Here is a 22,599-nt window from a genome sequence, read left to right as displayed (position 1 = left end):
CCAAGTTTTGGTTCGGGATCGAGTTTTTTGTTTTTTGATGGGGTTCGGGATCGAGTTGCCGTAAGAAGAAGATGGTGCCACAAGCTCTAAGTCGATACGAAACGGGTCTTTGTCAATTTCGTTGAACATTTTGTTCAGGTTCGTCCGCTAACATGTTTTCCGGCTTGCAAACTCTTTGCAACTACTACTACCTGCCTGCCTCGGGGGTATTCGCATTTGACAAACTTGGCTCGGTCCCTGACCGGTGGGACCACTTGTCAGCCGGACTCCGGCGTGCATCCACAGTTGGTCCCTTCCCGTCTCTCCTTTTCCCCCATCCTCCCAACCGGCCCGAGGTCCCGATTCCCGACCGCCGCGCTCACCTCGACTGCATCCCTCCGCCTCCGCCTGCTCCGTCCCCGGCAGGCACACCGACCCCGAGGCCCTCGCCGCCGCGCCGACCATGGTAAGCACTCACCTTGATTCCATCAATCCCCTTATCCCTTCCGGAGCAACGGGGTCTGCCTCAACCGTGAGATCTAGCCGATTTCTGGTCTCAAATCGACGCTGCCTCTAGCCGCCTCTGTGTCTCTCGGCCTCAAACTGCTAGAAAAATCTTTTTGGCTTGGCTAATAATGCTGACCGCGCTTCATTTCGGCGTGTGCTAAACCATCAACATCAGGCAGTATTAATGCGTACCTCTTCTCGCAGGCCAATACGCTGCGGTTGTACCTCACTTGCATCCGGAACACTCTGGAGGCGGCGATGTGCCTCCAGGTACTTTCAGCTCGACTCTCTCCCACAAGTACCTGCCGTTCCTTCTTGTACAATGCTCCTCCTGCTGCTCTCAATTCATCAGAATCATAACTTAGGTGATATGTGTTTCTGCTTTGCCACTAGAATTTTCCTTGCCAAGAAGTTGAGAGGCACAACAAGCCAGAGGTGGAGCTCAAGTAAGTCATGCTGCAAACAGGAATTTTCAGTCATTTTGTTTTGTGATGTACCACATTTGTCTGACCGATGCTCCGAAGAGTTCTTAATGCAATGATATTCAGGGTGTGAAATTATTGCCAGTGTCATGTTATGTTTGAAACCTTGCTCCTGTACACATAGTAACACATGCCTCTTTCTTTTCATCTTTGGTGCATTTATGGGCTCTGGTGCACTTTAAGTCCAAGTTTTTACTCGACGAATCTTGTCATGCTAGAAATATGCATAAATTTCCCTGATTAACTTCATAGAGTGCAGATTGCAAAGGTTAAGAAGAACACCGTCCCCATTGCTTGCTTCTTTGAGATGTCCCTGCCTGTATTATTTCTCTCGAACCAAGAACTGTGCTTATATAATTGTAATCTGATTCCATGTCGCCTTCTGTAAGTAGTAGTGCCATTCTTTTTGCTCGTGAATTTTCCACTTTACACTCGTTTCACGTGTTTCCTAGCAGCTCAAGGGAGTATATCTTTTTGCGCTTACTAATCCATCTTCAATTTTAATTCCTTGTTCACAGAACAAGCCCTGAACTTCTACTGAACCCGGTGAGCAAGACATCTCTGACAGCATCTAAAATTCAGTTTACAATTCTTCATTATTATTGCCTTTTTATTTTTGGAAACCATAACCATGTATTTCTTTTTTCTTTTTGAAACGGACATAACCATGTATTTCATTATGTATGAACCAACTATTGATGGCAGTGCTTTACTTTTTTTATTTGTAGCAAGTGCACTCTTTTATAATACTGTGCTAGGAATCACAAACAGCTCAATTTCATTTTTATCATGCTTAAGTAAATTTAAGATTATCACTCAATGCTGGACCTTCTTTCTTCATGCCATGATTTTTTTCTACAATTTATGTTTTTGTGAAGAAAAGAAATGGTTGCTGATATCAGTTCGAGCAATTTTACCAAGATACCTCTAAACAGAGGCTGGGTTGTTGCCAAAAAAATTCCATTGGCTGTTTATCTACAGATGCTGCTTACATGATTTCGTTACTTGTATCCTGAGTTGGGGAAAACATTTAGATGTTTTGCTCAGTATTTCAAGAATTGTGTGGTTTATAGTCCCATATTTGTGTACAGGTACTCATATGCCGCAATGAAGCAGAAAAATGTTTAATAGAGACTTCAATCAACTCTATACGCATAAGCATGAAGGTACCGTGGAGATCCTTGTTGTGTGTTTCTGTGGAAATAAGGGTTCAGTACTGCTATAGTTTAACATGTCATTTGGGCCATACAGTGATTTGTTTGTGTTATAGCTGTATACACATTGGTATAGAAAATATTTCAGGTAAAATGCAAACTAAAACGGTGAACTGATTGGCACAATTAATGGTGCATCTGCATGTGTTTAATACATTTTTTCAGGTAACCATTTGTCATCTGGTATATATTCAAACCTTCTGATTGATCTGACAGGTTAAGCAAGCGGATGAACTGGAAAACATTCTTGCAAAGAAATTTCTTAGGTTTTTATCAATGAGGGCAGAGGCATTCCAAGTGTTGAGGAGAAAACCAGTTCAGGTATCACAAGTAGTGCCTCGTAAACTAGGCAAAGGGATACAGTATTGTAGACAACTGAATTATGGCCTATGGTTTTTGCTGACCTTTGTAGTACTAGTTTCCATAATTTCATTTATCCCTATCTTGGCCTTGTCCCAAGTAGTGGCCAGTCCTATCAATACGAATGTTTGTCCTTCATGTTAGTTGCAGAATTCCAATTGTTTATAACTGAACTGCTGGCTGTGTATGGATTGTTTATGTTTCAGGGTTATGATATCAGTTTTCTGATAACAAACTACCATTGTGAGGACATGCACAAGCACAAGCTCATAGATTTCATCGTGCAATTTATGGAGGTAAGATGGTATAAACAAGAAAATGCTGATTGTTCTCCTTTGACATTAGTTTGTTGCTTTTACATTTGCCTGTTAGATGCAATTATGCAAACATTGTACATTTGTACTAGATGTTGGCATATAGAAATACTCACGTCGTTGTTCTTCCATGAACTTCAGGACATCGACAAGGAGATCAGCGAGTTGAAGCTGTCAGTAAACACCCGTGGCCGGCTTGTGGCGACTGAATTTTTAAAGCAGTTCATATGATGACTCAGCCATAGTAGTAGTACAGTGCTGATAAACGTCATGATCGCGGCCTGTAACTACGCCTCTGTTGCTCAGCTTAGGTTTTGTTTCTTCACTCTGATTTTTGTTGTTGGACAAGAGCTTTTGTAAATGCCTTTTGGAGGACGCATTCTTGGTTCCAGACCACCTGATTAATAGCTGACAATTGGCTTATAAGGCGATTTGCACTTATTCGTGTGGCGGTGTGAGAAGTGCCAACTTATTATTGGTTTGCTGCATGTATGGCCCAGTTGTCGTAGCTGCGCATGTATGGGCCAAGTTTTAGTTTAGGCCTCTGCCTCTCTGGTGTTAGCGCCTACCACCGGCCTCAACAGTCAACACCATGTTTGCCGGAAGTTCGTCCGCTTCCCCGTCGAGCACGGCCGAGGCGTCCTTGCACGCCCTCGGCATCCCGGCGCGGCGCACGTCGAACACCGCGAGAGGGCGGCTGCATTGCTTGGCGGAACGGATGCTGCCGGCCGACGAATCTTCAGAACGGTGCCGTGGCGGCGGAGGCGCGAGCACCACGCTCGATCACTTCCTTTTCCACTAAGTGATTGCCGCGCCGGCGGAGCTTCCGCGGACGCGCTCGGCGCGGGTCCTCGGTGCAGAGGCGGCGAGCCGGCGATGGCTGAGCCGGGGCAAACCGTCCGCGACTATTTTATGTTCTAAAAGAGACCTTAGTATTCGAGGATATGTTGAAACACGCCCCCGAATCGGATCATCCAATCTGGGAGGATTTTGAACCGTCGGATCGAGTATATGCGGATCAGAGCGGCGCGGGCCTAAGGACCAGCGGCTATTTTGCAAAATGGGGCTTAGTATTTCGCTGTCCCTTCAAATACGATCCAAATCGGGGGTGGGTTTGAGCTGTTGGATGGCTACTGCGCGGCCCAGATCGAAGAGTGCAGAAACGGCGGGGTAGAATTTTACAAAAACGACCTTCCAACGACGCGGCCGGTCAAGCGGGGAGGTGAACCAGGCAGAGCGCCCGCGGCGGCTAGCCGGCCGTGACGGGTCGCCGCCGCCGCTTCCTTCGGGTCTGCCCCTGACAGATGACTGTCGCCGCGAGGCGCGGGAGCGCGATTCCGTCTACTGCCCTCGAGGGCGGTCTGTGCTGCCGCCGCCTCGCACTACCAAGTACAGCTCCCCGTCAAGTACGCCGCCGGTAAGTATACAAAAAGAAAGTACGCCGCCGGCTTCAACCGCGTGTTCGCCGGCAAGGCGTTCCGCCACAACAGTCAACACGTCGATGAAGATGAAGAGCGATCGTGCGAAGCATAGCCAGAGCTGCAGGGCCCCTGTTTCAGAAGACACGAAACCATATGCCAGTGAGCCAGTCCTCCAGGATTCCATCAACCATCCTTGGCTTCGCCCACAAATCACAGCTTGGTGCACGGCATGGGGTTCGACACATGTGCCCACGTTCTGGATCCATCTACTACTGAATTCCCCATGCGCCATCCATCCCATCACCATCCCTAGCTCTGAAAATACCTCCCAAAAATAGAAGAAGAAACAATAAACTCTAACTAATACACACTCCGTCCGCACACCACCAAGATCATAAGTTAGGAACAGCATGGACGCCAAGAATCACATCATTCCTCATTCGAAACAGGGCATGTCCTTGGCTCTCTGACGCCATCCGGTAAGACTCTTGCTAATGAACAATTGAAGCTGCATGGACGATGGACCAGCTTATAGCTCAGCCTCTGCTAAGGAGCTGAGTCTGCAGGATCTGGTTGTCTTCCAGCAACCGGTCGTACTCCAGGAGCAGCTCCTCCGACTGCTTCTGCAGCGCGTTCACATGGGCCTCTGCTACCGATGCCTTCCTCTCGTGCTCTTCGGTTTCGGATTTCAGCTTCTTCATGCTCTCATTCAGCTTTGCAATCTCCCGCTGGAGCTTCTTCATTTCGCTGGAGGATTTATCCTCCTTCTCACGAAGGGATCGGTTCTCCATCTGAAGTTTCTCAACCTCCTCCCTTGATGTGCTAGATGTTTTCCGCAGAGTTATGAGCTTTCGCAGGTAGTGGTGCAGCCGGTCGATTACAAATGCAAGGAATAGAGTGTATCCTACAAGGAGAAATGAAATGTATGAGATTACTATTGCCAGGTTTAGTTACTAAAGAGATTATACAATTCTTTTCATTAAAAAAACATTGCCCTGGACTAAAAATGGATGTGTTTGACATTCACATCAAAGTATAGGTTCAGTGGGGATGTCAAATATCCTCCAAGGTTTACTTTTACCATTTTAGGTACGAATCTCCCTATGACAAGGAAAAGGGTAACAGAAATGAAAAATAAAAAGCAAGAGAAGAGTAGATTGAACAAACAGCTTCAAAGAAGCCAGAGAGAATTCTTAAGTCATGCTGTCATAGTAACTTTATTGGCATGGATCCGCTCTTCTGCGTTGGAACATTGGTACACAACCTACCTTTTTAGTTTGTACAGTTGTATCTTATGGATCTACAACTTCAGTACTGCATAGACAGATATGAACTCTAAACCAGGACACATCCTTCCTTATAAAAACGTAGAAATTTAATTCCATGCCTTAGCATTCACAATACATACAAATACAAATATATCATAACAATTTTACCAGACCGACCAGCTTTGGATAGAAGAGCATGGAAATCAACAATTCAAGTGCACAAATCATGACCTAAGCTATCAATCCCCTTCCATTATTACTACTACAGTCTACAATTACTATCTTGTAATACCTCTTTTTGTAATTTTAGCAGACTGCAAATGCCCGAATATGAAACAAATCCTCAAACCAATACTGAAGCCTCTCTATTTATTCCCTGAAATGCGAATGCTTTCAAGCTTACGCGTCATAATTCTTAAAAAGTTAAATTTTATAACTAAGATTCCTAACCCAAGAGTGTGATGCTGGTACTTAACTGAAATCACTAACAAATGCAAACAGTACTAGAGTAATTCCAAAGGGGGTAGAATGATTTGGGAGAGAATACACCTTAATTGTTTATTTTTTTATAAAAAAAAGAGAATACACCTTATTTTGAGAAGCTGCCTTATCTAACACCTCCTTAACATTCCTGAGCAAGACGGTACCCTGCCTATACAAGCTCTTGTCATTATCCCAGCCTACCATTTTCAAGACAACATTTTTTCAAGTCTCAAATCTTCACCACACACCACAGCATGGTCAGAATGCAGCGGAAGCTGGAGCCATGCATAAAACGAACTTGTATAAAGTTGGTATCTGTTAGGAGTATATTGTGTGGCAAAAACAAATTTGACAACTGGATACCTTACCTTCGGTTTCAGGTAAAATAAATATAGCTAAATTCTAACAGTACCAAACAATATCTGAAGAGCAAATAATGCTGCAACATGCTATTGTCATCCTTGATGCCTAGGGAGCAAGGGAAGAACAATAGTCCAATGCAATCCAATAAGAATGTTGGTGTAGTATCCTGATAGACTAATATAATCTATTTTTTCTTCAACAGTTGACTAACCAGGTAAACAAAGGAGATGACCACCAGTACTACCAAATGGAGATTATTAAAAGCAGCAATGCTTAATGGTAAGTAAGATGGCAGGAACGTTGCTTTGAGACTATGCAAAGTATTGGTTCTGTTTAAAAACACTGGATTGGGTAACCTGTAAATTTGCTATTCGAGACTGAACTCTAAATTGGCAGCTGAATCCAGAACATTGGATTTTCGATTGCTAGTTCGTTTACCACCTAGGCACATAAGCAGCAATCAGCCAGTCACTAATCCATCATAGCACCCATAGACACTGGTTCATTACAAAATGCTAAGCGGCTGGATTACTGTTGTCAGTCAAAAATAACCAAGAGAGGGAAACGAATGCTCACCAATGAGGGATGCCTCGAGGAGGTGCGTCCTCCAGAGCACCTGGTCCATGGGACTGACGGTGCCGACCTTGAGCCCCCTGTTCTGGATCTTGAGGATGCTGGCAACGTCGGACATGAGGATCACGGTAAGCGTGCACGCCAGGGTCTTTACGGTGGCCGGGCCCTTGCCCGTCTTCACCTGGTCCACGCCGCGCATCGCCAGCTCCCTCAGCGGCCCGACCTTCACCATGAGAAGCAGCGCTACCGCGCCCTCCGCGAACAGCACGAGGAACAGCAGCTGAATCATACCTTCGACTGGCTGCGGCGTCCCTCTCTACTACCAATCTGCGATGATTCTTCAACCCCGGCTTGGCCGCGCGCGCTCGAGAAAGCCGCAAGGATTTCAACCCTCGAAAGAACGACTTCGCTTTGCCAAATTTAAGAATGGAGCAGGAATGGAGGTTCCTGGCGGCGGAAAAATTACAGTTTTGACGGGGAGATATCGGAGATGCGCAGGAAATCACCACCTTTCTTGGCCTGCGAAAAGGTGAGCCATCAGCAATCAGGAGATGAGGAGACAAAACCGGGAAAAGGGGAAGCATATGGAAATTTCCCGAGCAATGTCGAAAGAAGCAGCTCACCTTGCCAAGAACCAGGCGAGAACTCGGAGCAATCAAGAATCAGCGGACTTTGGGCGAGGGTTATGGGATAATGGTAACAGAAGTGGGAAAGGGGATCGAAAGGCGAAGGGTTAGAGCAAAAGACGGCGGCGAAAGGCGACGGAAGGGCAGGGGATGGGAGGCGTGCAGGCACGGGGTAGAGAGCGGGAGAGAGAGAGTTGTGTGAGAGTGAGAGTGTGCTGATTTCGTTGGGCCCCCTTTCTCTGTTTTTTAGCTCTTTCTTTTCGATTAACAAATGGTGCTTAACATGCACACCCCAAAAGTTCTCCCGACATGCTTTTACTTTCAAGGAATTTTAAAAGGTACGAGCAATGCATCTGCAAATTTATTTAGACAGCCTTTTTTCTGTAGTTTTACTTGTATATTTTGGTTTTTTGCAAAAAAATAATAAACTAAAGTAATTTTGAAAAATTGTGTTCCGTCGGAAGGAAAAGGAAATTTCGTGTCATAAAAGTTAGGCATTTATTCCACTGATGAATCTGCAGTTTAGAGTTCAGCTACAGTGGAGCTGTGGAGGAGCGACCATTGTATTCCTCTTTTGTTCATTCTATGAGTGGCCATATTATTTTTCACAAACTGTACTAGTAGGTTTCTGTTCGATCCTGTCTTATAGTAATAATTTTTTTTTTGCTTGATTCTGTAACGTGGCCGTATGGGAATTTGCAGCGCATGGCATGGCAGCGGAATTGGTCAATTCGTCGCTATTACTCTTGTCCCGTGGCAGTTTATGGTCAACACCCCGTACTCTCATGTTATCACGAGTAAGGGTCCATTTTTTGTACCCCTCGTCCAGTTGACAATTTCTTCAGGACTTGGGGCCCTTAAGGTAGTAATCAAGGTGCCGTTAGGATTGAATTAAGGGCAAGGCCCTACTGGAGCAAATGAGGTTGAACTGTGACAGCCTAGTTATGACCGTCAAATTACCTCATCTTAGCTGGAGAACATGCTTGGCCTATCTCTTATCTTTTGTGCTCAACAGTTTTAGACCAGTGTTAAAATAGCAGCATATCTCTGGATGAATTAAAATTGATGCTGGACCCAACACCTACTGCTGCAAGTTATTAGTAGTAAAATGGATCTTTTTAGGAAGGCAGGAGCCTTTGGGGCACCTCATCACTATAGACAGGGACTACTCTACTTTGAGGCAGGATCATGGATGCATGCTTGCCAGGCCAGAACCAGACGGCCAGACCCCCTGTGGCTCCCTAACATTCGGATTAATCAATTATTTGCCACCCCTAACATTCTAACAGCCGCAACTTTCTTTTTTTATGCAACAATGGTAGGTACCTGAAGGTGAGTGCTGGTAAACAGGTCAACACATATGGGGACTTTGCCTCGCAGCAGCTACAGTAAGATCTTGTTAGCCTAGCTGTTGCTGCTTACAGCTAACCTACGGGAGCTTAACCATGTGGGAAAGAAGAGCCAAAGGAAAGCAGGGCGCCATCACCATGATGGCACCCGAGTTAAGGCGACAGGTATGTACGACCCGTGCAGGACGGGAGTGAGCAGTGGCCACGGACCACCACACCAGATGACCAGATCACACCGCACCACCCCACCGCATTCGCCAGCAACAGCAACAGCAACAGCAGCGCCAGCGCCAGCAGACGAGGGGAAGCGGGCGACAAGACGACGGAGCAGCAGCGAGAATCCGACGCCATAATGGTCAAACATGACCCCTTCCTTTTCTTCTTCCCCTGCGCTTCAATTCTTTCTTCCTTCCTGGTCCTCTTTCTTTTTCTACCACGCAGTCTCGTCTCGTCTTCCTCCTCTCTTGTCCGCGTCTTCTCTCTCTCTCTCTCTCTCTCTCTCTCTCTCTCTCTCCCCTGTTGCTGAACGCAGCGGTTCTTGCTTCGAATCCAGGTCGGGAGGGGGGAAGCGGCGCCTTGAGCCGTAAAGGAACCGCCTTTTGCACCTGGTCTTGGGGGCTTCTCGGACGAAATGGCTGTAAGTTCTTGCTCTCGACTGGCCTCTATCCGCTGCGGTATCCGAGGTGGTCGTGTCCGGATCGGTTTGATACTGCCTGGTTTTAGCATGTGCGATTTCTTGGAATTGCCTACGGTTGGCAGCAGAGCTTCGTCGTGTCCCTCTTCTCCTTGCATGCCCCACCGCTGCTCTTGCCTTGGTTGTCTTGTTTTGCTTCGAGATTAGGAGATAGATTGCATCTCTCCAGAAGCATTTTCTTGTTGCTTTCTCTCCTTGGTCCAAGAAATGTACTAATCCTATTAGAATTTTTTGCTTTGTCTTCTTCCTCAGTCAAGATCCGGTTAAAATGTGTGATTTTGTTGTGCCCTCAGTATTACCATGAGTCCATTTCTTCAAAACCAAGTTACTATGAGCCCAAGGATCAAAATTATCTCGTTTAAAATTGATCTTGTGGTCACCATACTGATGTAGGGAGAAAGTAGTTAAATGGGTACCATCTTTGTGAAATGTGGGGAGTGAAGTGTGATAGAGTCTGTTTACCTGTGTTTGGGATTTCCCCAATCTCAATGACAGCTCCTATGTTACGATGTTACCCTACTATGTTACCATTTAATTGTGTTAACCATGGCCTGCTGGAAATCAGTAATTGTTTGTTCTTTCGCGTTGCTGTGTTAATTCTTGTTGCCGTCTGAATGTATCTTTAGTACTGTCCCTCCAGCTTTTGATGGATAAATAGATTCTCTTAATATGGAAGTTTGAGAGTGTGGACTACACTAATATGGTACTGGGTTGTCAAATCAATTTGCCAACCACTGCCTGATATGCATTTCTTTATTCTACTGTACCAGCATCAAGGAGTACTCCATCTGATGTAGGGAGATAGTCGTTAAATGGTATCATCTTTGTGAAATGTGGGGTGTGATAGAGAGTCTATTACTCTGCTTACCTATGTCTTTGGGATTTTCCCGGTCCCAAAGACAGCCCCATGTTAGCATGTTTCCATTTAATTGTGCTAACTTTAACCATGACTGTTGGAAATTAATAGTGGCTTGTTCTTTAGGATTGCTGTGTCAATTCCTGTCGTCTTCTGAATGTATATAGTATTGTTCCTGCAGTGTTGATGGATAATTAGATTCTCTTTATATGGAATTATGACTATGGACTTCACTTAATATGGTACTGGGTGTTCAGTCATTTTGCCAACGCAGTCTGATAAGAATTTGTTTTTATTCTTCTGCACCAGCATCAAGGAGTTCCTAAATTTGGAAGCTGGGAGGATGAGAATGATCACCTTTACACACAGTATTTTGAAAATGCTCGTAAGGGTAAATCTCCAGGTAGATCTGCTACTCAAAATGACAACAAGGGAGATCCGGAAACGCCCTCGAAGGATCCACCATCAGCTAAAGCTTCTCCCCTGAGGACTGGGTCAGATCCAGTGGTGCGAAAGCCCAAGGATGAAAGACGCGCAGACAGAGAAGATGATCTTCGTCGGCATGAGGCCACTGCTGGAAAACCATATGCTGAGTCACCTAATCATAAACACAGTGATCATACGAACTACAATAACGCAGCAAGAAAAACTGGCATGGAACGATCACCTCTGCATCCTCACCACCAAGCAAGAGTTGTAAACAAAGGAGGGGTTTCATCTCCTTCATGGGAACGCAGGGGTTCATCAGAAGGAAACCGTGGGAATGCGCCCACCACACCTGGAAGGTCCAGGTTGAGACCAAGCGGGCGTGGAGACGAAACGGTATATTCTATCTTTTGAAGTCTCAACATAAGTAAACTGCACCTAATATATATCAAGTGTGCATATGAAGTATGTCCTGTCTGTATAATTTCTGAAGATATACACTGTAATTTCTTGCATATAAAGCCTGAGAGAGGATCAGCTGTGCCCAAGTTTGGAGAGTGGGATGAGAAGGATCCCTCTACGGGTGAAGGTTTCACCGACATATTTAACAAGGTGAGGGAGGAGAAACAGTCTGGCGATGCTCCTGTTATCACCAGTGATGCAGGTTATAACCGCTCCAATCAAGGCCGCAAATATGAATCCTCGGTGAGTCCACTTCAGAATTATTACCATGCTGCTGCTTTGCACTAAATCTTAATCTAATATACGGATTAAAGCATTTGCGGTGCATATGCTTCATATAGCTTCGAATTTTCTTGCATTTTGATGCCCTTCTGAAAACTGAAAGCATCTGCGACTTGATTTCAGAGCGTTGGCCATCGTAGCACTAAGTAGTGGTGTCACTTAATTAAACTGCCTGGTGCACTGTTACTGGTTTTAATGATCATTATTGCATGCTTGAAATCTGCACTAATTGAAAATTGAATAAACTGCAGCAAACCATGACCCAAACTGCAGTTCCTGAGCTGAATCATTGCAAAATATTAAGTATACTGATAGCATTGTTCCCTTTTGTTTGCAATATTAAGTTAGTCTTCAGGGCTGTAGTTACTATGCTAATTATTTACTACCATTGCTTTGTGTTGCTCTGTTTAGTTCCAAGTAATCACCCACTACATTATATTTCAGTATTTCACAACTGGCACGCGGCAGTAATTTGGGTTGTATCTGAGGGATCTACTTTGGCAATTGCTTTTAAAAGTATCTTTTTGGAATGTGATTATGTTGAATCAAGGCTACATAATATGTTGAAAGAAACATTATATAACCCTGCTGAATTCATGTTCTGCTTACTTGCAGGGTTGCTCATGCTTCAGTTGGTTCAGAAACTGATAGCCGGCCATTGAAGATTGGATGAACCCGTGCTGATTGTATCATTGTCACATGAGTGGTGCCCCCATTGTGTTGTCCCTGTTGTAATATTGTGTGGTAGCGAGACGTACCAGAACATGGCTTTGAGAACTTGAGGTTCAGTAGTTTGAGCTGTTTTGTAAGTTGTGGTTCGTTTCTCCATAGAATCCTGCAAACCTGTCCCGTTGCTAGTTTTTTCATCATCGTTCTGGAAGATCAATTTTTTTTTAAAAAAAATCTATTAGAGACCCAAAACTAAGAACTCTAATAACATTAGTAGGGAGGACCACACAACATAGCTTTGTCTCATGTTCGTTTCAAAATCTGTGATGTCCAATTTACAAATCCAACTACATTTCATAGGTGGTCTGTAATACTGATGGAACTTCTCAACTACCAAAAAACTGAATAAACATGATCATCTGTCCTCCAAAATTCCACATGCTGTTGCACAAAGGAATAAATAACGAAGGTAGCATAGACAGGGCTACCAAGGTTGAAGCAGAAACAGCCCTCACCAGCCGCCTGAGCAGCAAGCTGAGTACGAAGGTTGCGGTGGAAATGCTGGGCTGTGGTAACTTGAGCAATGCATGATCAAAGAATAGCATTCAGTTCACTAAACCAGTTGTCAACAGTATCCTTGTATTTTCGAATGAAATCATGTTTTGATACACATTCTCTAATTTTGGATTATAGCTGTAAAATCCGGAGCCAACCATCCTAAGATAATAAACGAATGTATCAAAATCCAGTTCTCTACCTACAGATGCACCATACTTCCAACCAAAAGAACATATTGAGGGAATTTACTCAAAGAACATCAGATACACCTACTCATCTTGCGAGATCTATGCGTGACAAATTGACAATTCATTTTATATACTGATAGCGTTCTTTACATCAAAACTGAATGTTCTCTTGTTTGTCTTTTGGGGCAACACACTGCCATAGAGCTCTGTAGGAATCAATTTCCCTTGCATCTATTCCCATCGCGTGAAGATTCCGTGCATATTCCTGCAAAACAAGACGAGAAAAAGAGCATATCAGAGATGATGTATTGTATTTAATACAACTGTATGCATCTATATCATGCTTAACGACATGACCCGTCAGAAGAAGCTGGTTTTAGATAAGATCTAGGGTGCCAAATAAATCCAAAAGAAAAAGATTATATCACTTAGATGCAAAGTGAATCTACCATGGGAATTTCTTGTGTCCAGCACATAGGATATCAATGCAATTTATGAATAAGGGCAAAAGGGCAGACAGCAAACCTGAATATCAAGAAATAGCTGCATACAGATCTTGTCTGTGTCGGATATGATGTTATCTGAGGCATCAGTACTAGCCCCAACTCGTCTTTGTGCACCTTGGCGTAGTCTTTGCAATGAAGACTCCGTTTTCCTTGCCTTCATATTGAAACAAGATCTAAGTAACTGGAAAGTGAAAACAAATCTTCATGAGCAGCTAGAAACCCTTACTTACCACAGTGACAACTTCCGAGACCAAATCATAATACATCACAGTGATCTTGTCAGTAGATCCACGACACAGCTTGGTTTTATCATCTTCTGATAAATAGTTTACACGCTCCCCTTCAAGAAACACCTACAGGAACAAACAAAAATCTTAGAACAAAATAGCACATAATCAAAATAACACATCAGACTATTTTTAACATCACTACAGAGGACAGACATGCAAATGAAATATGAAAAATATAGAACATCCCAAGCCATATAACCTATCTGTGAATATAAGATCAAGACAAATGAAAATCTTATAAAATAAACTAAACTACTACAGGTTGACCACGGACTAAATATCCATCACCTCCCACAGACCTTAAGAGGCAAGGCTTTAGCTGTTCTTTTTTGGGGGGCTTTTGGCAACATGCTATATAGAACAGTCACATGCTTTAGTTCAGCTTCACTCCATTCCATCAATTCAAATGAAAAGAAAAGATCATAAAACAAGAGGGGTAAAACAGGAAGTCATTAACCTTCAGCGGATGTAAAATCCCTGATACGTATGGAGAATGCCTCACTGGAAGTTTATTTGCCATCCTATATGTAGCTGTTATTCCTTTCAGGTGCTTCAAGTCCTACAATCAATACAAAAACAGTTTTAGTTAAAGAATGGGAGGAACATAGATTAAAATTGCTGCGTAGTGATGTTAGAAGAAAGAGTTTGTAAGTGCAAAATTAGCCTATATATATAGGCAATATTTGGTGCCTAACTTTACAATATGTATGATTTCTACTTTGTTCTTTTTCTCTTATGTGGAGTCCAAAACCCTTTTGTTTTGTATCTAGTTTGGAAGGAGAAGTGATGATCACAAACAACTAAGAACATGCAGATAGTGTCTCCCACCATAAGTTGAAGTCTTGATCTACTCACCTCATTAGACTTCTTAACTATGATTCCAATCATGACATTTATTATGGCAGGCAACAGCTCCTTTAAAGGTTCAACAGCTTGCAGTATACTTTGTTTCACAAGATTAAGCACTTCAATGGGGCATGATGCAAGTAATTGATTCACGTGTCCAATGAAGCTGCCTGATTCTGAAAGCTCACCAATTACAGCATGTACATCATGCATTATCTGTAAATCAATACAAAAATATTTTAATACAAAAGACAAAATATGTCCAAGAGCTATAATGTTCTATATCCCCTTGCTCAACAATGGATAATAATTTCAGATGTAACAAGAATTATGCCTTCTAAGTCAGAAACAGGGAGTTGCACAAAAAGTAACACTGACTGGCCTCCATTCATGCAACCAACCAAGCAAACCATAGAATACAGACAATATGGACCAAACAGACTTTTCAGTTCATATGGGGGGAACTTAATGTCCTTTTCCATATCCTTGCTTAAAATTGCCACAAAATGGGCTACTAAGAACAAACTGCAGTTTTTCTCTCACCCAACTAGCACCAGTATATCTGGAGTCTAGTTAGAAGTGGGAGCAGTGAACTTCCTGGAGACTTCCGAAGCACTTACAGATGGAGCAACTAATCATCTGATGACTAACTTAAAACTCTTGAAACTTCAGGTAAAATACACTTAACAGAGAAGTGCATAATGGTGCTAATAAATAGGATATGACACCCGAAATTCCAGATATAAACAGCTAGGTTCAAGGTACAGGACAGACATCACCAGATCCTAATAGAAGAAATAGCATGATCAGAGCTCAAACACTATTGTAGATGTGACTTACATATATGAAATCGTCTATAGGTATAGACAGTGCCCATTCAGCATCCGCAGGTGAATTTGGGCTCCCATCAGAAGCTTTACGTGCAGATAAACCAGATGAAAGCCATGTTGTATACCTTATGGTAAAGGAACATTCACTGTAGATCAGCATTTATGAAATCATGGAAACAAAAGGAAAAAGAATATCTTTAGCGGTAGTTTTACCTTGAAATAAGCTGCAATGACAGACGGAGGAATTTATCACAGTGAGAGAAAACAAGAACCTCATCACTCCAACAGGTCTGCAGATTTTCTAAGAGCTTTAAACTTTGCTTCAAGAGCAATGGCTTCCCTTGAGCATCATTCATTCCAGCAGGACTAATGGTGTTTGTAAGAGTAGAATCAAGGCCACCCGCAATTTCCTGAAATCTTGTGTAAACAAACAGGTAGCAATCAAGTTAGAAACAATGTTCTGATTTCTAGAGAGCACCTAATAATAACAGAATATGTATAAATGTTTTATGCTTACCGTAATGAAAAGTAGACACCAACATTCCATTGTCGCATGAAATCTGTGTAAGCAGGCTCAGAGCGGAACTTTGTTACAGCAGACTTGGATTGACAGTGACCTGAAGAAAGATAGATTATCCATGATTATAAATACCCACATGCACATTTGAAAGTGTAGATATATATATGACTTTCTAGCTTTTGTGTAACACAATGAAGAAAAAGATACAGTGTAATCAAGTTTTGTTGCCAACATTATTGGCAGAATCTAGCACCCAGAATACATCCAGGTGCTTGAGATAACAACCCCATCTCATGTCACTCCTTTATTACTAGGTTATGATGGCCATGCCATTCATAGTACCAGATAAACATACAGAAGCATGCTTTGGAATACGATATTAGACTGCAATTCACACATTAAAATAATAAGCAAATTGCAACACAAGAATACCTTCCAGAAAATCAAGAAATCCTAAGCTCGCCTTGTAGTTCTTCAGGAATTCTTTAGGTTTTCCAGGAGAAAAGGCCCCAGGCTTTCCTTTCTGTATTGCAGAAAGTACTTCTTTGAGTATTGAATTACCCAGAAAATCAAAAACATGCAATCCAGAGTTTGCTGCATCATAGAAAAATCAGAGAATCTTAGATGATGAAAATAAATAAGACTATATGCTGCCTGCATTCTGTTCATGAAGTAGTAATGCGAATGTTCAGTAGAACCTATAGTTACCTGATGAAGATATTTCCAATATAAATTTGCAATCTTTTTCTACGCATTGCTTTATCTGCTCATAATCATCTTCCAGTCCATCAGAAGATGCACCAGCAACTGCTTTTGCATAATTTTGAGGGACTATTTTCTGAATCAACGGGTACACCACTGTTGTACGGAAAAGTTCTTCAGCTGATGATGTATTGTCGATGGCAGCATAAGCACGCAAACAGTTGTAAATTACTTTCGCATCACGGTGTTCCAGACCATCCACAAAGCAACGCTCCAAGCTACCATCAAGCAGTTTTGTTGCACCTTGGACCCTCTTCTCCATGTTCTCAATAAAAGGGAGGTTCTGTACTGCCATAACGTAACACAATAAGAATCATAAACATAAGTTGCAATAAAATGTATATATCTAATGCACTGGTTTAAAGACAAAAATGAAAATAAACAGGTATGAAACTGAAGTTGTAGAAGCTCAACGCAAGATTATTATAACATAAAAGTTGCAAAAAAAGGGAAATAATTATAAAATAGAGGGCTAACTGTGATATACACTTGGCCTATTTTTTCCTTACACTATTAAGCCAGATTTAGTTTCGCGTTGTATTCTATGGTTTAGTGTGTTGTGAATTCAGTGATGACAAGGAAAACCAAGCATATGGTATGTCAAAGCCATATTCATTTTGCGTTGAGCACCTTTCTCCATACAGATTTTTCGCAGAAACTGAAGCAAAAAAAAAAGGTACTTTCAGGTCCAAAGATCCTAAGGACCAACTATGTATGCTGAGACAAACCTGTGCATGACTGATGTAGAATTTAAGCCGGTTCATCTCACTGGCTATTCTTTCTAGGAGGATGCTTTGAGTTTCTCTGACACCTGTTCCTGCCTCAACATTTTGTGTATCGATTGACTGAACTTCAGCATTCGATGAATCAGATGGTGCAGATGGTAGTTCCTTGATCAATTTCTCAACCTGGATGTGCAAATAAGAATTTAGGAAGAATAACATGATATGGCCCGAAGCTCAAACTAGAAGTACAAAAGATGAGAACACAATGGAAAGCACATCAATTGCATGATGTGGGCCAAAGCTCAACCCAAAGTACCAAATGATGAGGACACGATGGAAAACATATTAGATACTTGTTTTGATGATAGCCTTGAATTAGGCAAATACTACATCAGTTGACCAGTTAGAGTAACTTCATAAACAGAAAACTTTCGTTGGAATTATCATCGTGGGTGGAAAAAATCATACATATGTGTCTGAGCCCAGGGTAAAATGAGTATGCAATGACATATAAATGGTTTGCAGGTTTCATCCCAACAATGCAAGCAGCCAGGTCACCATATTCATATGGCTTCTTGCACCGATAGTGCTAAATGCAGCACCGATGAAGCAGTTTCCTAATCTAGAGTAAGTGTAGCTAAAGTTATCACGTAACTCAGGAAATATGACACCAAATTGTCACGATCGAATACTGGAACCCGGCATTTGAAACGGGAAGTTAAAACAGACCATGTGGATCAGGCGATGTCCAGGAAACAAGTGTAAGGAATAGAGGAAGAAGCTGCATTTTAGCGGACCTTGGAGACGACGTGCGAAGTGTCGAGCAGCAGCTCGAGAAGCTCTCGCGCGGCAGTGGCCGCCGCCCGCTGCTCGAGCCCCGCCCTGAGCGCGGCCAGCGCGGCCGCCGCCCCGGCGCGGAAGCCCGCGACCTTGTCCCTGAGGTCCGCCAGCGGCGCTCTCATCCTCGCGGCGGCGGCGTCGACGCCCTTGAGGCGCGCGCTGAGGCCGACGAAGTCCGCGTAGTCGCGGTTGATGAGGCCGACGAGCTCGGCGCGGAGCGCGGCGAGGTGGGCGCGGAGCTCGGCGGCGAGGCTCTCGAGCGGGACGTAGGAGCGGAGCTCGGCGACGTATGCGTCCGGGTCGAAGTCGGCGCGGAGGAAGGAGTCGGGCTTGAACCAGGGCGGGTGCGCCTCGATCGGCTCCCCGAAGAGGTCCGTCGCCGGGGCCGGGGCGTGGACCGCCGGTGGGGACGCCACGGCGAGATCGGCCATGGCGGCCGCGGGAGGGGGTTAGGCCGCTGGGGGAGGTGGAGGAGATGGATCTGCGGCAGCGCGCGCGGCGAATTGAGATCTAGCAGGAGGAGAGGAGCAGGGGAGGGGAGACGGTGGTGGAGTGCGAGGGAAGGAGGACTTCACTGACGGTGGTTAAGGGGATTGCCGACTTGGATGCCGAATGGGCTTAGCCTATATACTTTTATGGGCTTAGCACTAAAATGGCTGGTTGGGCCCAAATCCTCCTGATGGGCCTCATATAGCTTGTAGATGGGCTTTGTTGTCTCAACTGCTGAATGGGCCTTTCTAAAAAAGTAAAAAGAACTGCTGGCTGCAAATGTCCAGTATTCTCTTTCTCTCTAAAAAAAAGTCAAAATAACACGGTGCTTTCTTGACAGTAAAGGAACAGCTTGCTTTCTCCAGAAAAATTGGACATTAGATTCTTCACTTGTTGTCGGACTAAATAAAGCAAGACATACGCTGAGTCCAGTGGCGGGGGGATATCGCCCCGCCACGTCAGCTCTCGCCCCCACTCTCATCCCACCCCTCCAATGCAGAGGCTATAGTGGGAGCTCTCACTTCTCTCTCAGCTTTTCTTTTCCAGATTTAATTATTTCACTCTCTTTTGTTCGCGTACGCAAAATAATTCAATAAACCAATTTTATTCAACTAAAAAAATTACCGATTATATCATAATTAAAAAAGGAAATTACATCGCAATTAAAAATAGTAAAAATACATAATAATTAAAAGAAAATTCTAATCCTTCTCCGAATCCTCGTCTAGTCCAAACTCTTTTTCCACCATCTTGATGGCCTTGAAATGAGTGCGTTTTCCTGCTTCGTCCATATCCGGGTTGATCGGAACTTCATTATGTTCCATTGCTGGAATAGTTTAGCCTTCACTAAGCCACCCCACATGTTCTTCATTGCAAATGCTTTACTTCCTACCGCACTACTTGATGAGGATTCGTTCCCCTTCTCCTTCCCCTTAGCCTTCTGCTTCCGCTTAGCCGCCTTGGCCCTATCACGGCCTATTGGACGAGTCTCATTATCCTGCTCGGTGTCTTCTGTTCCGCCAGAACTGTACTCACCCGAAACTCCGAGTCGGGTTCTCTTACTACTCACATCGGATCCACTTCCAAGACCATATTTCGCTGCCCACTTGGGTTCATGGCGAACAGCTCTCCACCAATGATGGCGCTTGAATGCTGTCGTCACTTTCGGGTCGTTCTCGTACCTTGCCATCGCCCCCTCCATGACCATTGCATCGTCTGCTCCACTCTGATGTACTCTTTCTTCTTGGATGTAGTATCCATTAAACAAAGCCACCTCGCGGTTGCACACGGTCCAATGATCCTTCAATTGCTTCGCGGTGCGATGACGGGACAGCTCCGCGGTAGAGTTGAAGGTCTCCACTATTTGGCCCCAAAAACTCGAACTGATCTGGTTGTTACCGGTGGTAGAGTCATTCGAGTGAAAAATCCAAGCATGTACTAGCCCGAACATATTGTTAGTTATTTTAAAAAACATGATATTTAAATACATTAACACTAATTAAATTACCAGTTTTTCCTCGTCCGCAATCGTCCAGTCAAGTCTCTTTGGACGCTTTGGTTCGGTCGCTCCCGCTCCTTCGTTTTGAGACTCAACGGAGATGGAGCTTGGAACCATGGGTGCCGCGTGCGGAGGTGATGGGTATGGAGCGTATGGAGGTGGAGCATATGGAGGTGGAGCGTATGGAGGTGGAGCATATGGAGGTGGTGGGTATGGACCTTCAGTCCCGCTCCTTGTTCCTGGAGGTGGAGCATATGGAGGTGGTGGGTATGAGTACGGACCGTACAGATAATAATATGGCGGTGGAGGTGCCCCCGGAGCCGGAGGTGCAGCGGGGGGGAATAATGCCCGGGGTTGCGGCGAAGAATTGACATCGGAACGGCGATGCATCGGAGAAGGGTCATCTTGGGGAGATGATTGTGACCCGTCGGACTGCAAAAGATCGGTGAAGGTATGGAAATCTGGAGACCAACCGGTCATGGTGGAAGAGATTTCGGATTGTAGAGGAGAGAAATGAGCTCAAATGGGGTGTGGAAGGAGTGAAAACCGGGTGGGGTATTTATAAGGGGGTTGGAGATGAAATTTGAAATTTTTTGCAATTTTATTCGAATTTTTTGGAGTTCAAACGGTCAAATAACGGCTAGTTCAACGGATAGTCCGCGTGGACCAATCAAAACGCGCCACGTCACGTCCTCTCGCCCGCGGCCGCCGACGCCAACGCTCGCTACCGCCTGCCTACCGCCCCCGCGCGCCTGCCAACGCGGGCGAGAGCGGGGCGATAGCGCCCGCTCTCGCCCGGCGGTAGTGCTACCGTCTTCTCTCTCCCTCTCGCCTGCCTCTCGCCTCACTCTCGCCTAGGCTAGGGCGACAGGGGGGCGGTATCGCCCCCCATTGGCACCAGCCATAGAGCAAGCCTGCTTTTCCAGCTAGCCCTTCTTTTTCATGTCATGGCGTTGGCTGTTGCTTAACAGCTAAAGTGAAGCAGAAGCAGAAGAAAAATAGAAGAACAGTGAGTGTACCATGTAATATACTCCATCTGTTCTAAATTGTAGGTCGTTTTAGCAAATCTAAATATATAGATCGTTTTAGCAAATCTAGATACATAGATGGATTTGCCAAAACGATCTATAATTTGGAACGGGAGAAGCAATAGGTGCAGCCGTGGTCAGTGGCGGAGCTAGGGTTTCTCGCTAGGGTGGTCCATGGTCTAAATTTTTTTTTACCGCTACAAATTTAATATGTCCATGCACATATAAATTACAAACACATTAAGAAAAATAGAACGCTTAGATTTCATAATAGATGAGTATAACTTTGTTTAACATATAATGAAAATATTACATACCCCATAATAGTTGAAGAACAAAAATGTCACTTTTTCTTCTTGTCTGGCCTACGCCTTTTAATAGCCATGAAAGTGTTGATAATTTCTTCTTCACTCAACTTTAAGAAGATATCAAGTGCATCAGTTCTATTCCAATTGTTTCAGCCACCATCAACAAATGCAAATGTCTTACTTCTCCCCTTTCCAAAAAGGTAGCAAACAAAACAGAATGTTGCTTCCTTCTTGACACTGTATTCTATCCAAGGATATTTGTAAAACCATAAAGGATTGAACTTCCTGTCCTTACCTCCAATTTTTCTACTGTCATTGTCAAAATCATGTGCATATGGTTGGTACGGGCCTTTAATAATATATGCTCGGCGAACTGAATCTTGATCATTGACGGGATAATTTGCTATTGACTGTCTTTCTCCTGAATCAAGTGGAAGCTGGTTGATATCATAAATTGGTTCCTTTTCAGGAACTGGAGGTGGTGGAGCTGGAGGCATTGGAGTTGTCATTACATTCTCTTCAATAACTCTTTCTCGATCAAGTACACTTTCTTGTTCTTCAATTTGGCCTTCTGGAAGAGCTTGAGCAACAGAAGGAGATGGAGAAGATGCCTGCTTCTTCTTTGCTTCATAGTTCTTCCAAAGAGAGGCAATATCACCACTCCTCTTCATGTTTCAACAATTCTACGAGAGAATAATATGATGTTCAGTATATCTAACCAATAATTTAATACTATAAAAATCATATATTGAAATAAAATAATTCAAAGATGTAAGTTTACCTATCTGTATGTGCAGATTGCAGACGGCAGATCAACCGCTGAAGCCTGAACCAATCTCGCTTCAGTAATGTTATCAATTGCAAGTTGCTGTGATCTCTTTAG

At 43.9% G+C, this 22,599-nt stretch overlaps 5 protein-coding genes across 6 annotated transcripts; 2 read left to right on the top strand and 3 right to left on the bottom strand.

The window, feature by feature from the left end:
* Positions 1 to 285: 285 nt before the first annotated feature.
* LOC112875225 (actin-related protein 2/3 complex subunit 4) lies at positions 286 to 3,297 on the top strand. The gene is made up of 8 exons (XM_025938996.1): positions 286 to 445; positions 691 to 756; positions 880 to 932; positions 1,487 to 1,514; positions 2,060 to 2,134; positions 2,399 to 2,503; positions 2,749 to 2,838; positions 2,998 to 3,297. Exons 1-8 carry the CDS (start codon positions 443 to 445, stop codon positions 3,085 to 3,087), a joined length of 510 nt encoding a protein of 169 aa, XP_025794781.1. The 5' UTR covers positions 286 to 442; the 3' UTR covers positions 3,088 to 3,297.
* A 1,112-nt stretch (positions 3,298 to 4,409) lies between these two features.
* Positions 4,410 to 7,789, bottom strand: LOC112874682 (B-cell receptor-associated protein 31). Its single transcript, XM_025938154.1, has 3 exons — positions 7,588 to 7,789; positions 6,968 to 7,483; positions 4,410 to 5,181 (listed from the first exon to the last, which is right to left on the bottom strand). The coding sequence occupies exons 2-3, from the start codon at positions 7,251 to 7,253 to the stop codon at positions 4,814 to 4,816; spliced, it is 654 nt and encodes a 217-aa protein (XP_025793939.1). The 5' UTR covers positions 7,254 to 7,483; positions 7,588 to 7,789; the 3' UTR covers positions 4,410 to 4,813.
* A 1,382-nt stretch (positions 7,790 to 9,171) lies between these two features.
* Positions 9,172 to 12,525, top strand: LOC112874681 (RPM1-interacting protein 4-like). 2 transcript variants are annotated; one of them, XM_025938152.1, is made up of 5 exons: positions 9,172 to 9,294; positions 9,493 to 9,576; positions 10,799 to 11,311; positions 11,438 to 11,620; positions 12,275 to 12,525. In XM_025938152.1, the coding sequence occupies exons 2-5, from the start codon at positions 9,571 to 9,573 to the stop codon at positions 12,305 to 12,307; spliced, it is 735 nt and encodes a 244-aa protein (XP_025793937.1). In that variant the 5' UTR covers positions 9,172 to 9,294; positions 9,493 to 9,570; the 3' UTR covers positions 12,308 to 12,525. The 2 variants fall into 2 exon arrangements, with proteins under 2 accessions (XP_025793937.1, XP_025793936.1); XM_025938151.1 differs by lacking the exon at positions 9,172 to 9,294 and adding an exon at positions 9,351 to 9,405.
* Positions 12,526 to 12,942: 417 nt separating this feature from the next.
* On the bottom strand, positions 12,943 to 18,962 carry LOC112874680 (conserved oligomeric Golgi complex subunit 2). The gene is made up of 12 exons (XM_025938150.1): positions 18,351 to 18,962; positions 17,557 to 17,736; positions 16,775 to 17,111; positions 16,499 to 16,660; positions 16,064 to 16,163; positions 15,760 to 15,963; positions 15,557 to 15,671; positions 14,726 to 14,932; positions 14,328 to 14,429; positions 13,811 to 13,933; positions 13,600 to 13,734; positions 12,943 to 13,339 (listed from the first exon to the last, which is right to left on the bottom strand). Exons 1-12 carry the CDS (start codon positions 18,822 to 18,824, stop codon positions 13,226 to 13,228), a joined length of 2,253 nt encoding a protein of 750 aa, XP_025793935.1. The 5' UTR covers positions 18,825 to 18,962; the 3' UTR covers positions 12,943 to 13,225.
* Positions 18,963 to 21,865: 2,903 nt separating this feature from the next.
* LOC112875393 lies at positions 21,866 to 22,387 on the bottom strand. The gene has a single exon (XM_025939230.1). The coding sequence runs from the start codon at positions 22,385 to 22,387 to the stop codon at positions 21,866 to 21,868; it is 522 nt and encodes a 173-aa protein (XP_025795015.1).
* Between the last annotated feature and the right edge of the window lie 212 nt (positions 22,388 to 22,599).

Source organism: Panicum hallii, chromosome 9 (assembly GCF_002211085.1).
Source record: "Panicum hallii strain FIL2 chromosome 9, PHallii_v3.1, whole genome shotgun sequence".
Lineage (NCBI taxonomy): Eukaryota > Viridiplantae > Streptophyta > Magnoliopsida > Poales > Poaceae > Panicum > Panicum hallii.
The sequence above is the reverse complement of the archived record's forward strand: the minus strand, read 5'-3'. Positions and strand labels throughout refer to the sequence as shown.

Coding starts and splice junctions, on each gene's coding strand:
- LOC112874682 (XM_025938154.1), bottom strand. CDS start 7,253: ATGATTCAGCTGCTGTTCCTCGTGCTGTTCGCGGAGGGCGCGGTAGCG. Junction 5,182..6,967: donor CCTCGAGGCATCCCTCATTG/GTGAGCATTCGT, acceptor TTCTCCTTGTAG/GATACACTCTATTCCTTGCA.
- LOC112874681 (XM_025938152.1), top strand. Junction 11,312..11,437: donor GCGGGCGTGGAGACGAAACG/GTATATTCTATC, acceptor TTGCATATAAAG/CCTGAGAGAGGATCAGCTGT. Junction 11,621..12,274: donor GCCGCAAATATGAATCCTCG/GTGAGTCCACTT, acceptor GCTTACTTGCAG/GGTTGCTCATGCTTCAGTTG.
- LOC112875393 (XM_025939230.1), bottom strand. CDS start 22,387: ATGAAGAGGAGTGGTGATATTGCCTCTCTTTGGAAGAACTATGAAGCA.
- LOC112875225 (XM_025938996.1), top strand. Junction 757..879: donor AGGCGGCGATGTGCCTCCAG/GTACTTTCAGCT, acceptor CTTTGCCACTAG/AATTTTCCTTGCCAAGAAGT. Junction 2,504..2,748: donor TGAGGAGAAAACCAGTTCAG/GTATCACAAGTA, acceptor TTTATGTTTCAG/GGTTATGATATCAGTTTTCT.
- LOC112874680 (XM_025938150.1), bottom strand. CDS start 18,824: ATGGCCGATCTCGCCGTGGCGTCCCCACCGGCGGTCCACGCCCCGGCC. Junction 14,430..14,725: donor TAGTTAAGAAGTCTAATGAG/GTGAGTAGATCA, acceptor TATTGATTGTAG/GACTTGAAGCACCTGAAAGG. Junction 13,934..14,327: donor GGATTTTACATCCGCTGAAG/GTTAATGACTTC, acceptor TTGTTCCTGTAG/GTGTTTCTTGAAGGGGAGCG.